The sequence below is a fragment of the Pseudophryne corroboree genome, chromosome 1, assembly GCF_028390025.1.
Source record: "Pseudophryne corroboree isolate aPseCor3 chromosome 1, aPseCor3.hap2, whole genome shotgun sequence".
In the NCBI taxonomy this organism is placed as follows: domain Eukaryota; kingdom Metazoa; phylum Chordata; class Amphibia; order Anura; family Myobatrachidae; genus Pseudophryne; species Pseudophryne corroboree.
Window position 1 is genome coordinate 614871824 of NC_086444.1, and position 15599 is coordinate 614887422.

The window sequence follows — 15599 nt, forward strand, 5'->3', positions numbered from 1 at the left end:
CCTAGCACTGCTTTATTGGCCTGTACATGTGCAAGCCCTAATTAGCCTGAACGCAGACTGAAGGCCTAAAGATCCAAAATGTGCTAGGGGATGGAGCCTGCTCTCTCGTCATCCACAACCCCAGGAACCCTTTAAGCCCAAACATTTAACCAGTCTGTTTTGCAATCACAGACATTTTCCTGGGGTTTAAATTGTATAGGCAGGGCCAGATTAAGCCTTGGGGGTGCCCGGCGCGCTTTAGACAGGGGGGCCGCGGTGGAGGGGGGGCTATATACAAGATTGTGCATACCTCCCAATTTGACCCATTCCAGGAGGGACAAAATGCTCTTTACATGGACCCTGATAATATATGATTGTAGTCACCTGTGTTGAACTGTTTAATTGATAAGAAAGGTGTTTAAAACACAGATGATTGCAATCATAAATTAAGAAGGAAGATCCAGGTAGAAAGCATTTTGTCCATCCTGGAATGGGTCATGTTGGGATGTATGGATTGTGTATATTACATTTAGCCTAATGGTGTATATTAGGTTTAAACTAAACACCTAATTGAAAGACAACTATTTTATAAAATGTTCTTGTAGTGGAACAAAGACAAATTAAACATCCTTAAAATACACATAGAAAAATAAAATCAATGGTTTATCTTGTCACATGCAAAAATAGCAGCAGCCTCTGTACTACTTACACACTGGGAAAGGACTCAGGAGGACTGTGTGTGTGTCGCTCTATCTTTCTATACTCTCATTAGATAACAAGTTACACAGGACTCAGACACTCAGGCGTGGAGAAAGCTGTAAGTGGCACAGGGATCCCACCCTGTGTCACTTACAGCTCTCTCCACCCTCCTATCTCTCCTCTGGTTGGGAAGCTCCATCAATAGTTCATGAAATCTGATACTCCTGTGTCTCTGCCTGCACTGCATACTGTCCTGCTCGCATTCTGGCTGTCTGGTCCTGCTGCTGCATAAGAGGGAAAGCTAGTGATGTCAGTGTGCACTGGCCGGGGGGCCCCCGGACAGAGGGGGGCTCGGAGTACAGTATGCCCTGCATCCACCCCTTAATCTGGCTATGTGTATGGGTCAGAAACCTGGAACAAATATATCTCCTGTGTACAAACTTACCAGTGCTTTCATCACACCAAACCCTTGTTCCCTTTGTTAATGCAATTTTTCTCCTTATAACTCTCCATCCTTTAGTCTTTTCTAGAAGCAGCCAGTATAATCAACCAGCTCTCGCACAAACACCAAGTACTGCTGCATGGAGTCTGTGTGGGAAAACAGAGTGAGTCTTTCAAATTATGCTGTGTTACTGTATGTTGCATTGTGCATTGTGCATTGTTATTGTTTGCTGTTAATACTGTTAAATTAACTTATGATGACACTATTCGGCTGATTCTGAGTTGCAAGCAATGTGGCTGTGCAGTAGTTGCAGGCTGCCACTGAAGCTTGTTTTACTATTTATGCTAATGCAAGTATCCATGCAACTAGCGTGGAGGATCATGTGTGTGCAGCCCACTGATTTTACATGTGCAAACTCATCTGTCTCATGGGCACTTGCACCAGAACCACTTTCTGTCTGAAAGTGGTTTAAGTGTCATTTACTGTATAAACAAGAAATATACAGAGGTACAGCATATTTTATTCTAGGGAATATAATTGTCATCCCGACACTGCCCAGAATCCGACACTAGAATCCCAATTATCACAATCCCAAACATAAGTATGAGGGTCAGGGTTAGGCGACGGGATGCAGGTTAGGGTTAGGCACTGGGGGTGGGGGTGGGGGGGAGTAGGATTAGGCTGCAGAAAGGGATGATTAGGTTTAGGGTTAGGATGTGTGAGAAGAGGGCTAGGGTTAGTCTGCGGGAGGAGAGGTTAGGGTTAGGCACTAGGGGGAGAGTTAGGATTAGGCTGCGGGAGGGGAGGGTTAGGTTTTGGGTTAGGCTGTTGGAGGGGAGAGTTAGGGTTAGTCTGCGGGAGGGGATGTTAGGTTTAGGCACTAGGGGGAGGGTTAGGATTAGGCTGCGGGAGGGGAAGGTTAGGTTTTGGGTTAGGCTGTTGGAGGGGAGGGTTAGGGTTAGTCTGTGGGAGGAGAAGTTAGGGTTAGGCACTAGGGGGAGGGTTAGGATTAGGCTGCGGGAAGGGAGGGTTAGGTTTTGGGTTAGGCTGTTGGAGGGGAGGGTTAGGCACTAGGGGGAGGGTTAGGATTAGGATGCGGGAGGGGAGGGTTAGGTTTTGGGTTAGGCTGTTGGAGGGGAGGGTTAGGTTTTGGGTTAGGCTGTTGTAGGGGAGGGTTAGGGTTAGTCTGTGGGAGGAGAGATTAGGGTTAGGCACTAGGGGGTGGGTTAGGATTAGGATGAGGGAGGACAGGTTAGGGTTAGGCACTAAAGGGAGGGTTAGGATTAGGCTGCGGGAGGGGAGGGTTAGGTTTTGGGTTAGGCTGTTGGAGGGGAGGGTTAGGGTTAGTCTGTGGGAGGAGAAGTTAGGGTTAGGCACTAGGGGGAGGGTTAGGATTAGGCTGTGGGAGGGGAGGGGAGGGTTAGGTTTTGGGTTAGGCTGTTGGAGGGGAGGGTTAGGGTTAGTCTGTGGGAGGAGAAGTTAGGGTTAGGCACTAGGGGGAGGGTTAGGATTAGGATGCGGGAGGGGAGGGTTAGGTTTTGGGTTAGGCTGTTGTAGGGGAGGGTTAGGGTTAGTCTGTGGGAGGAGAGATTAGGGTTAGGCACTAGGGGGATGGTTAGGATTAGGATGAGGGAGGACAGGTTAGGGTTAGGCACTAAGGGGAGGGCTAGGATTAGGCTGCGGGAGGGGAGGGTTAGGGTTAGTCTGCGGGAGAAGAGGTAATGGTTAGGCACTAGGGGGAGGGTTAGGATTAGGCTGCGGGAGGGGAGGGTTAGGGTTAGGCTTCGGGAGGAGAGGTTAGGGTTAGGAACTAGGGGGAGGGTTAGGATTAGGATGCGGGAGGGGAGGGTTAGGTTTTGGGTTAGGCTGTTGGAGGGGAGGGTTAGGTTTTGGGTTAGGCTGTTGTAGGGAAGGGTTAGGGTTAGTCTGTGGGAGGAGAGATTAGGGTTAGGCACTAGGGGGAGGGTTAGGATTAGGATGAGGGAGGACAGGTTAGGGTTAGGCACTAAGGGGAGGGTTAGGATTAGGCTGCGGGAGGGGAGGGTTAGGGTTAGTCTGTGGGAGGAGAGGTTAGGGTTAGTTTGCGGGAGAAGAGGTAAGGGTTAGGCACTAGGGGGAGGGTTAGGATTAGGCTGTGGGAGGGGAGGGTTAGGGTTAGGCTTCGGGAGGAGAGGTTAGGGTTAGGCACTAGTGGGAGGGTTAGGATTAGGCTGTGGGAGGGGAGGGTTAGGGTTAGGCTTCGGGAGGAGAGGTTAGGGTTAGGCACTAGTGGGAGGGTTAGGATTAGGCTGTGGGAGGGGAGGGTTAGGGTTAGGCTTCGGGAGGAGAGGTTAGGGTTAGGAACTAGGGGGAGGGTTAGGATTAGGCTGCAGGAGGGTTAAAGTTAGGCACTAGTGGGAGGGTTAGGCTGCGTTGGGGAGGATCATGGTTAAATTGCAGGATGGGAGGGTTAGTTTTAGGCTGCAGGAGGGTTAGGGTTAGGCTGCAGGTAGGGGAGGAGGGCAGTGGCGCACCCAGGGAGGGGGTGGGGGTTCCGAGCACCCAGAAACCCCCCTCCACAAAAATGTTATTTATTTTTTCCAGCTGCATGAGTATTATTAATGGCTGTCTAGCGTCCTCTGCAGCCTGCTCTCTTCCTGGTGGCACTTGTAAGTGCTTAATAAAAGTTTACTTTATTTTAATTATAATACATACAGTATATATTCATATGCATGCATATATATACACATGTATATACATACATATAAACACACATACACACACATATGATATATATACATGTGTATATATACATGTAGTGTGTGTGTGTGTGTGTGTGTGTGTGTGTGTGTGTGTGTGTGTGTGTGTGTGTGTGTGTGTGTGTGTGTGTGTGTGTATATATATATATATATATGTGGACAGAGAATGAGGTAATAAAGGCGACCGCTGGTGCCAGACAATTTAGAAAACTAGGCAGTTTAGTAAAAAATGGAAAGCATTTTTCTCTATCGTCCTAGTGGATGCTGGGGTTCCTGAAAGGACCATGGGGAATAGCGGCTCCGCAGGAGACAGGGCACAAAAAGTAAAGCTTTAGGATCAGGTGGTGTGCACTGGCTCCTCCCCCTATGACCCTCCTCCAAGCCTCAGTTAGATTTTTGTGCCCGGCCGAGAAGGGTGCAATCTAGGTGGCTCTCCTAAAGAGTTGCTTAGAAAAGTTTAGCTTAGGTTTTTTATTTTACAGTGAGTCCTGCTGGCAACAGGATCACTGCAACGAGGGACTTAGGGGAGAAGAAGTGAACTCACCTGCGTGCAGGATGGATTGGCTTCTTTGGCTACTGGACATTAGCTCCAGAGGGACGATCACAGGTACAGCCTGGATGGTCACCGGAGCCTCGCCGCCGGCCCCCTTGCAGATGCTGAAACGAGAAGAAGGTCCAGAATCGGCGGCAGAAGACTCCTCAGTCTTCTTAAGGTAGCGCACAGCACTGCAGCTGTGCGCCATTTCCTCTCAGCACACTTCACACGGCAGTCACTGAGGGTGCAGGGCGCTGGGAGGGGGGCGCCCTGGGAGGCAAATGTAAACCTATTTTTGGCAAAAAATACCTCACATATAGCCTCCGGGGGCTATATGGAGATATTTAACCCCTGCCATAATCCGTTAAAGAGCGGGAGACGAGGCCGCCGAAAAAGGGGCGGGGCCTATCTCCTCAGCACACAGCGCCATTTTCCCTCACAGAAAGGCTGGAGGGAAGGCTCCCAGGCTCTCCCCTGCACTGCACTACAGAAACAGGGTTAAAACAGAGAGGGGGGGCACTAATTTGGCGTAAGAAATATATAAAAAAGATGCTATAAGGGAAAACACTTATATAAGGTTGTCCCTATATAATTATAGCGTTTTTGGTGTGTGCTGGCAAACTCTCCCTCTGTCTCTCCAAAGGGCTAGTGGGTCCTGTCCTCTATCAGAGCATTCCCTGTGTGTGTGCTGTGTGTCGGTACGTGTGTGTCGACATGTATGAGGACGATGTTGGTGAGGAGGCGGAGCAATTGCCTGTAATGGTGATGTCACTCTCTAGGGAGTCGACACCGGAATGGATGGCTTATTTAGGGAATTACGTGATAATGTCAACACGCTGCAAGGTCGGTTGACGACATGAGACGACCGACAAACAATTAGTACCGGTCCAGACGTCTCAAAAACACCGTCAGGGGTTTTAAAACGCCCGTTTACTTTAGTCGGTCGACACAGACACAGACACGGACACTGAATCCAGTGTCGACGGTGAATAAACAAACGTATTCCTTATTAGGGCCACACGTTAAGGGCAATGAAGGAGGTGTTACATATTTCTGATACTACAAGTACCACAAAAGAGGGTATTATGTGGGATGTGAAAAAACTACCGTAGTTTTTCCTGAATCAGATAAATTAAATGAAGTGTGTGATGATGCGTGGGTTCCCCCCGATAGAAAATTATTGGCGGTATACCCTTTCCCGCCAGATGTTAGGGCGCGTTGGGAAACACCCCTTAGGGTGGATAAGGCGCTCACACGCTTATCAAAACAAGTGGCGGTACCGTCTATAGATAGGGCCGTCCTCAAGGAGCCAGCTGACAGGAGGCTGGAAAATATCATAAAAAGTATATACACACATACTGGTGTTATACTGCGACCAACGATCGCCTCAGCCTGGATGTGCAGAGCTGGGGTGGCTTGTTCGGATTCCCTGACTAAAAATATTGATACCCTTGACAGGGACAGTATTTTATTGACTATAGAGCATTTAAAGGATGCATTTCTATATATGCGAGATGCACAGAGGATATTTGCACTCTGGCATCAAGAGTAAGTGCGATGTCCATATCTGCCAGAAGATGTTTATGGACACGACAGTGGTCAGGTGATGCAGATTCCAAACGGCACAAAGGTGTATTGCCGTATAAAGGAAGAGGAGTTATTTGGGGTCGGTCCATCGGACCTGGTGGCCAAGGCAACTGCTGGAAAATCCACCGTTTTTACCCTAAGTCACTTCTCTGCAGAAAAAGACACCGTCTTTTCAGCCTCAGTCCTTTCGTCCCTATAAGAGTCATATCTGCCCAGGGATAGAGGAAAGGGAAGAAGACTGCAGCAGGCAGCCCATTCCCAGGAACAGAAGCGTTCCACCGCTTCTGACAAGCTCTCAGCATGACGCTGAGACCGTACAGGACCCCTGGATCCTACAAGTAGTATCCCAGGGGTACAGATTGGAATGTCGAGACGTTTCCCCTTCGCAGGCTCCTGAAGTCTGCTTTACCAAGGTCTCCCTCCGACAAGGAGGCAGTATGGGAAACAATTCACAAGCTGTATTCCCAGCAGGTGATAATTAAATTACCCCTCCTACAACAAGAAAAGGGGTATTATTCCACACTATATTGTGGTACTGAAGCCAGAAGGCTAGGTGAGACCTATTCTAAATCTAAAAAAATTTGAACACTTACAAAGGTTCAAATCAAGATGGAGTCACTCAGAGCAGTGTAACGAACCAGGAAGAAGGGGACTATATGGTGTCCCGAGACATCAGGGATGCTTACCTCCATGTCCCAAAATTGCCCTTATTACTAAGGGTACCTCAGGTTCGTGGTACAGAACTGTCACTATAAGTTTCAGACGCTGCCGTTTGGATTGTCCACGGCACCCCGGGTCTTTACCAAGGTAATGGCCGAAATGATGATTCTTCTTCGAAGAAAAGGCGTCTTAATTATCCCTTACTTGGACGATCTCCTGATAAGGGCAAAAGTCCAGGGAACAGTTGGAGGTCGGAGTAGCACTATCTCGGATACTGCTACAACAGCACGGGTGGATTCTAAATATTCCAAAATCGCAGCTGATCCCGACGACAAGTCTCCTGTGCTTAGGGATGATTCTGGACACAGTCCAGAAAAAGGTGTTTCTCTCGGAAGAGAAAGCCAGGGAGTTATCCGAGCTAGTCAGGAACCTCCTAAAATCAGTGCATCATTGCACAAGGGCCATGGTAAAAATGGTGACTTCCTACGAAGCAATTCCATTCGGCAGATTTCACGCAAGAACTTTTCAGTGGGATCTGCTGGACAAATGGTCCGGATCGCATCTTCAGATGCATCAGCGGATAACCCTATATCCAAGGACAAGGGTGTCTCTCCTGTGGTGGTTACAGAGTGCTCATCTTCTAGAGGGCCGCAGATTCGGCATTCAGGATTGGATGCTGGTGACCACAGAGGCCAGCCCGAGAGGCTGGGGAGCAGTCACACAAAGAAAAATTTTTCCAGGGAGTGTGATCAAGTCTGGAGACTTTTCTCCACATAAATATACTGGAGCTAAGGCTAAATTTATAATGCTCTAAGCTTAGCAAGACCTCTGCTTCAAGGTCAGCCGGTATTGATCCAGTGGGAAAAACATCACGGCAGTCGCCCACGTAAATAGACAGGGCGGCACAAGAAGCAGGAGGGCAATGGCAAAAACTGCAAGGACTTTTCGCTGGGCGGAAAATCATGTGATAGCACTGTCAGCAGTGTTTCATTCCGGGAATGGAAACTGGGAAGCAGACTTCCTCAGCAGGCACGACCTCCACCCGGCAGAGTGGAAACTTCATCGGGAAGTTTTCCACATGATTGTAAACCGTTGGGAAATACCAAAGGTGGACATGATGGCGTCCCGTCTGAACAAAAAACGGGACAGGTATTGCGCCAGGTTAAGAGACCCTCAGGCAATAGCTGTGGACGTTCTGGTAACACCGTGGGTGTACCAGTCGTTGTATGTGTTCCATCCTCTGCTTATCATACCTAAGGTACTGAGAATTATAAGACGTAGAGGAGTAAGAACTATACTCATGGCTCCGGATTGGCCAAGAAGGACTTGGTACCCGGAACTTCAAGAGATGCTCACAGAGGACTTATGGCCTCTGCCGCTAAGAAGGGACTTGTTTCAGCAAGTACCATGTCTGTTCCAAGACTTACCGCAGCTGCGTTTGACGGCATGGCGGTGGAACGCCGGATCCTAAGGGAAAAAGGCATTCCGGAAGAGGTCATTCCTACCCTGGTCAAAGCCAGAAAGGAGGTGACCGCACAACATTATCACCACATGTGGAAAAAATATGTTGCGTGGTGCGAGACCAGAAAGGCCCCACGAAGAAATTTCAACTCGGTCGATTCCTACATTTCCTGCAAACAGGAGTGTCTATGGGCCTCAAATTGGGGTCCATTAAGGTTCAAATTTCGGCCCTGTCGATTTTCTTCCAGAAAGAATTGGCTTCAGTTCCTGAAGTCCAGAAGTTTGTCAAGGGAGTATTGCATATACAACCCCTTTTTGTGCCTCCAGTGGCACTGTGGGATCTCAACGTAGTTCTGGGATTCCTCAAATCACATTGGTTTAAAAAAAACCAGTCAAATCTGTGGTTTTGAAGCATCTCACATGAAAAGTGACCATGCTCTTGGCCCTGGCCTGGACCAGGCGAGTGTCAAATTGGTGGTTTTTTTCTCAAAAAAGCCCATATCTGTTTGTCCATTTGGACAGGGCAGAGCTGCGGACTCGTCCCCAGTTCTCTCCCTAAGGTGGTGTCAGTGTTTCACCTGAACCAGCTTATTGTGGTGCCTTGCACCTACTAGGGACTTGGAGGACTCCAAGTTGCTAGATGTTGTCAGGGCCCTGAAAATATAGGTTCCAGGACGGCTGGAGTCAGGAAAACTGACTTGCTGTTATCCTGTATGCACCCAACAATCTGGGTGCTCTTGCTTCTAAGCAGACTATTGCTAGTTGAATGGGTAATACAATTCAGCTTGCACATTCTGTGGCAGGCTGGCCACAGCCAAAATATGTAAATGCCCATTCCACAAGGAAGGTGGGCTCATCTTGGGCGGCTGCCCGAGGGGTCTCGGCTTTACAACTTTGCCGAGCGGCTATTTAGTCAGGGGCAAACACGTTTGTAAAATCCTACAAATTTGATACCCTGGCTAAGGAGGACCTGGAGTTCTCTCATTCGGTGCTGCAGAGTCATCCGCACTCTCCCGCCCGTTTGGGAGCTTTGGTATAATCCCCATGGTCCTTTCAGGAACCCCAGCATCCACTTGGACGATAGAGAAAATAAGAATTTACTTACCGATAATTCTATTTCTCGGAGTCCGTAGTGGATGCTGGGCGCCCATCCCAAGTGCGGATTATCTGCAATACTTGTACATAGTTACAAAAATCGGGTTATTATTGTTGTGAGCCATCTTTTCAGAGGCTCCGCTGTTATCATACTGTTAACTGGGTTCAGATCACAGGTTGTACAGTGTGATTGGTGTGGCTGGTAGGAGTCTTACCTGGGATTCAAAATCCTTCCTTATTGTGTACGCTCGTCCGGGCACAGTATCCTAACTGAGGCTTGGAGGAGGGTCATAGGGGGAGGAGCCAGTGCACACCACCTGATCCTAAAGCTTTACTTTTTGTGCCCTGTCTCCTGCGGAGCCGCTATTCCCCATGGTCCTTTCAGGAACCCCAGCATCCACTACGGACTCCGAGAAATAGAATTATCGGTAAGTAAATTCTTATTATTATGAAGCACTAAAACAAATCAGTGTGTTAAAAAGGTGGGGATTAATACAGTAAAAATACATGCACAAGAGGATAAATAAAACGCATAAAACACTCGTAAAAAGACTCCAAAAAAGACATAAAAAGTGGACATAAAATATACAGGAATAAAAACGACAAAATTTCAAAAAAGAGAGGAGTAAATAGCTTAACTTAGTATTTGAGGTTAGATCAAGGTAGCACCCAACGCGTTTCGTCCTGTGTGGACTTCATCAAGGTCCACACACTTTTATTCTAGGCATCTATACCAGTGCCTTATTTTACCTGAGGTAACAGGCTGACGCCCTAATCAACTATAGGGAGTGCCCACTAAGCAGTTCTTTTTAGTCATTTTATTGTTTGGTCCCAATACTAGTGTTGACATTTGAAATACTGCATCTGTGGCGCTGATAGCTTCCCTGGTACACATATATATATATATATATATATATATATGTATACATGTTTAATATACTATGTATATGTATGTATATATATATATATATATATAGGTGTATATACGGTATATATATATATATATATATATGTGTGTATGTATGTATATATATATATCTCCTATATAATAGCCCTGTGATTCTGTGCCTGGGTTTCTAACGCTGGGCATGGCTAGAAGCTCTCATTGGGTTAGTGGCAGGTCTATCACACCCAGTGCACAGCTGATTGGGCGAGAAACGCCCTCCCACACAGGTTACATCCAATGGGAGGCTCTGCCCTTTGCCTGCTGTGTTTTCACAGAGCAGGATTAGCAATGGGACTGATGGAGCTGCTGCTCCAGCCCCACAGCCCAAAATAGTCCCACTGCATCTGCAGCATCACACCCTCCAACACTTTACACATAAACATTGATACACATTCGAAAAGGGGGCGTGGCCACGGGTACAGTGGCGTGGCTACGCCCCTTTTCCTATACTTTCAATGGAAGCCTGGAGAGTCAAAAAATGGCACAGACCATAAATAAAAGGGACTGTACCTGCCAATAAGGTGCAGCTGGTGGGTATGTCACTGCATCTGCAGCAAGTCTCTGCACTGTAGATAGGGGGGAAACATCCTTTTACTGCAGCGTCCTATGGGGGTCATTCCTAATTGATCGCTAGCTGCATTTGTTCCCTGTGCAGCGATCAGTCAAAAACTCGGCACTTATGCGCATGCGTATGAAGCGCAATGTGCACGTGCGACGTACTATTACAACGAACGATGTAGTTTTACACAGGGTCTAGCGATGCTTTTCAGTCACACAGGCAGCCGCAGAGTGATTGACAGGAAGAGGGCGTTTCTGGGTGTCAAATGACCGTTTTCAGGGAGTGTTCGGAAATACTCAGGCATGGGTGACCGAACGCAGGGCGTGTTCATGACGTCAAATCAGGAACTGAATGGTCTGAAGTGATCGTAAGTGCCGAGTAGGTCTGAAGCTACTTTGAAACTGCACAAAAATGTTTTGTACCCGCCCTCCAATCCCTTCGTTCGCAATTCTGCTAAGCTAAAATACACTCCCAGTGGGCGGCGGCATAGCGTTTGCACAGCTGCTAAAAACTGCTAGCAAGCAATCGACTCGGAATGACCACCAATGTCTTGCTGCCAGTCCACCTGCCCCCTCCGACATCAACAATCCCCACTCTCTAGCCGCGCCACAGCTGGATCAAATGCTGCCGCGGCCACCGGCATAGATGTGTATGAAAGCGGCGAAGGGGAAGGCTTTCATAGCCCTCCCTGCGCCGCATACTCTCTGAGCCCCAGAGCCTCCTCTGCGTGTGATGTCACAGAAGTGCCTCCCTGCCACAGCCGCACCCAGATCACCAGAGGCCCTGACTCCGCAACACAGCACCTGGCCTGCTGGCCTGGAAGCCCCAAGGTGGTTAATGTAACGGATAGAGTGGGTGATATCACAGAGGGTAATGTATGGACGCTGAAACAATGTAAAAGGTGACAGTGCTGTGCAGTGCAGTGGGTGTGCAGTTAGGGCCGGTGCTAGGGTGTTCGGCGCCCCCCTGCAAACTAAAAATTTGCACCCTTGCATACTTTACAAACGCACAGCGCACATAATGACCCCTGTAGTACTTACACACGTAACACCCCCTGTAGCAGTGACGCTTACACACGCAACGCACCCTGTACCAGTGACGCTTACACACATTATGCAGCAGTCACACATACACACACACAACAGACACATATATATACAAACACATACACACATACATACTGTACATACATTACACACATACACAGTCACACATATATACAGTATACACAGACACTGTATATACACAGACACTCACTCTCTTTCCAGACACTTATCTAATGAAGTCTGGCTGGCCGAAGCTGTAGCAGCTCATCCTCCTGCTGCAGCATGGTCCCGTGTAGCTCCGCCCCTTACTCCCATCTAGCTCCTCCCACTTTGGCTCCCTCCCGGCCACTGAATGTCACACAGGGGAGGGGAGGGGGGAGAGGAGGCTTTGTGCTGCCGGCGCCGAGGGGTAGAAAAGGTTTTGTGCTTCTGGCGCCGCTGCATGTGTGACAGCAGCCGGCAGCAGCTCAGTACAGGGATGCAGAGCAGGGAGAACGCCTCTCCTTTCTGGTGCCTTCCTGCACTGCATCCCTTTGCTGAGCGGCTGTGCCGGCCCTGTGTGCAGTGTCACTGACACTGCACAGCACTCTCACCTTTTACATTGATTCAGCCAGTCACTCAGTTCTGCCAGCCAGTCACTATTGTTAGCACCAGTGTCCCAACACGCCGCATTACAGGGAAGTAGACGCACTACATAAACTACAACTCCCAGCAGCCCTTAGCGCCGAAGCATTCCGCCCCTTAGTGCTGCTGGGAGCTGTAGTTTATTGCGTACATCTTCTTCTCTGTAATGCGGTGCGTTGGGACACCGGCGCGAACAATAGGACTGCCTGCTGTGCGAGTCTCCAGGAGAGCCACTGCCAAAGGGAGGACAGCAGCTTAGCTGCTCACAGGAGGAGAAGCAGGAGAAGCATTACCCGCCCCTCTCCCACTCACAGTACCTCCGGGCCCCATCCGCGGCTCCCCCACACCCCCCCTACAGCACCCCCGATAGCTCCGGACCCCCTCCACCACCTGCAGCGACCCCGCACCAGTACCTCCCACCGCACCACTGCATCCGCCCCCTCCCTCACCCGGGGCAACCCCTGCAACTGCTCCTCCCCCACCCGCAGCGGCTCCGGACCACCACCCGCAGCACCCACGCACCCTCCCCCACCTGCGGCACCACTCCCGTGGCACCCCAGGATCCCATTCGCCTCTTCCCATGCGCCCCCTACTTTCCCAACCAAAGCACCTACTAGGTGATTCACCAGGCCCTGCGCGCGCTGTTCACGCCATTGCAAGGGCCTTCCACCCCTTAACCATTTCACGCCCTTTGTCCGTGCAATATTTAACCACTCACACAATTATGATTGGATGTAATACTCCATATAATAAAAATATTGCACGCCACAAGGGTATGCAACGGTGTGAAGAGCGCCCGTAGGGCGCGATGAATCACCTAGTATATATATATATATATATATATATACACACAGACACACTAGTTTTACGGACCCAGCATATACTGGGTCACCTCAGTCCCCACCCCCGTGATTGGCTCCACCCAGTTCTGGAAACCCCCCCCCATGCAAATCCTGCATTTGCCACTGGAGGGTAAGGGGCAGTATTATCCTACTTATTAAAATATGTTGGGATTCTGACTGTCAGGATGCTGCCATCGGCATTCTGGCTGTCGGGATCCCGTACTCAACCCTATTCTAGGCCTACAGTATTTGAGTGCATGTGACTCCATTCCCATTGTTGATGTTCATTTGCACACATGCTTTATGTACATCTTATGTACATGCACTCTGTGAGAGGAGTACACACCTACCTCCTATCACTACTGCACTATACGCATATTGAATTAAAAAAAAAAAAACACGCACATACAGTAAGCACCAACAGGAAAAAAACAACACACACAGGTCCTCACAAGAAAAAAAACACACACATAGGCCTCCACAGGAAACAACCCCTCCCCCCCACCCACCCACACACACACACACACACACACACACACACACGCACGCACGCACGCACGCACGCACACACACATATACATACATACATACACACACACACACATTTGAACCAATAGGAAAAGAACACACAAAGGCTCTTACAAAATATGATCTAGTTTTTGTACTGGCCCATGTTAGCTATGGTATACTCAGGTACCATAGGCAAACACAGGGATACTTTCCGGCAAACAACTTAAATTATGACCATAATAGCAATAGTATATAATACGATTGCTAGAGCTGCCACCACAACATGCAGTTTAAGGGACATCCAGCTACTACCATCAGAATGAGAAATATGTTTCTCCCCCTACAATTGTCATCACCTTAATGGTGTAATTACATTATTTATTTCCCATAAAGGAGCATATGAGAATACAGACGTGTGCTGACCTCTTGCAATATTATGTATACAGTAATGACCAAAGTAATGTCCATTGTCTGTGTTCTTATGATTTTTGGCATTAAAATGTTTTTATTATGCCTTAGTTGTCATGGTGCAGGAATTTGTGTGTCTGGGTGCCCTAGATCTCTACCTGAAGAGAAAGCAGAAGAAAGGTCCCATTGCCATAAGCTGGAAGCTGGAAGTGGTCAAGCAACTAGCTTATGCTCTCTGCTACATGGTAAGTCTGAAACACAAAGATGATAAAGGAACAATCTTAAGGGCCAAAAACACAAAAAGAGTTTTGTTGCCATGAGTACTATGCCATACTACTGGCATCCTCAATCTGTTCCACTGAGAATTTCCAACCTTCTTATACTGCTTTGATTATTCCATATGTAGACCATCATTGTGGACAAAATATGTGTCACTATCCCCACCAACAGGACGCAGTATGTGTGCACCATGTCGTCGTACCTTCTCAGGTTTGGCCACGCCTTCACCTAGTGGTGAAGCAAAAAAGTCTAAGACACTCAGGGCCTGCGACAGGGGGGGTCAAAGGTGACACCTGTACTGGGCCCCAAGGATCAGAGGATGTGAGGTGCGTGGGAGGAAGGAGAGAGAGATATAAAGACTGTGGTGTGTGTGGGGGAGGAAGGAGAGATATACATATTTATATGCGTGTATAAATAAATATATGCATATATTTATGTATTAACAGTTCATTATATAGCGCAGCAAATTCTGTTGCGCTTTAATATATATATATATATATGTATATATATATAAATATATAAATATATATATATATTAGTGATGAGCGGGTTCGGTTCCTCGGAAACCGAACCCCCCCCGAACTTCACCCATTTCGTCATCATCAACTTCACCCCGAACGTCATCATCCCGCTGTCGGATTCTCGCGAGATTCGGATTCTATATAAGCAGCCGCGCGTCGCCGCCATTTTCACTCGTGCATTGGAAATGTTATGGAGAGGACGTGGCTGGCGTCCTCTCCGTTTACCCATTGTTGATGCAAATATTTGTGCTTGCTTATATCTTAATTGTGGGGACTGGGGAGCAGCTGTATATTACAGTGCAGAGTTTTGCTGATCAGTGACCACCAGTTTTATCTGTTCTCTGCTTGAAAAAAACGCTCCTTATCTGTGCTCAGTGTGCTGCATATATCTGTGCTCACACTGCTTAATTGTGGGGACTGGGGAGCAGCTGTATTATATAGGAGGAGTACAGTGCAGAGTTTTGCTGACAGTGACCACCAGTATACGTTGTCTGCCTGAAAAACACTCCATATCTGTGCTCAGTGTGCTGCATATATCTGTGCTCACACTGCTTTATTGTGGGGACTGGGGACCACCAGTATAATATTATATAGGAGGAGTACAATGCAGAGTTTTGCTGACCAGTGACCACCGGTATACGTTAACTTGTCTGCCTGAAAAACACTCC

General features: G+C 48.2%; 1 protein-coding gene across 1 annotated transcript in view; it reads left to right on the forward strand.

Moving 5' to 3' along the window:
* JAK3 (Janus kinase 3) overlaps positions 1-15599 on the forward strand; it is a 200923-nt gene that overhangs the window by 102731 nt on the left and 82593 nt on the right. Inside the window, exons 13-14 of the mRNA XM_063914414.1 lie at positions 1199-1283; positions 14243-14376. Coding sequence (XP_063770484.1) covers positions 1199-1283; positions 14243-14376 — 219 coding nt within the window. The remainder of the gene's footprint in view (positions 1-1198; positions 1284-14242; positions 14377-15599) is intronic.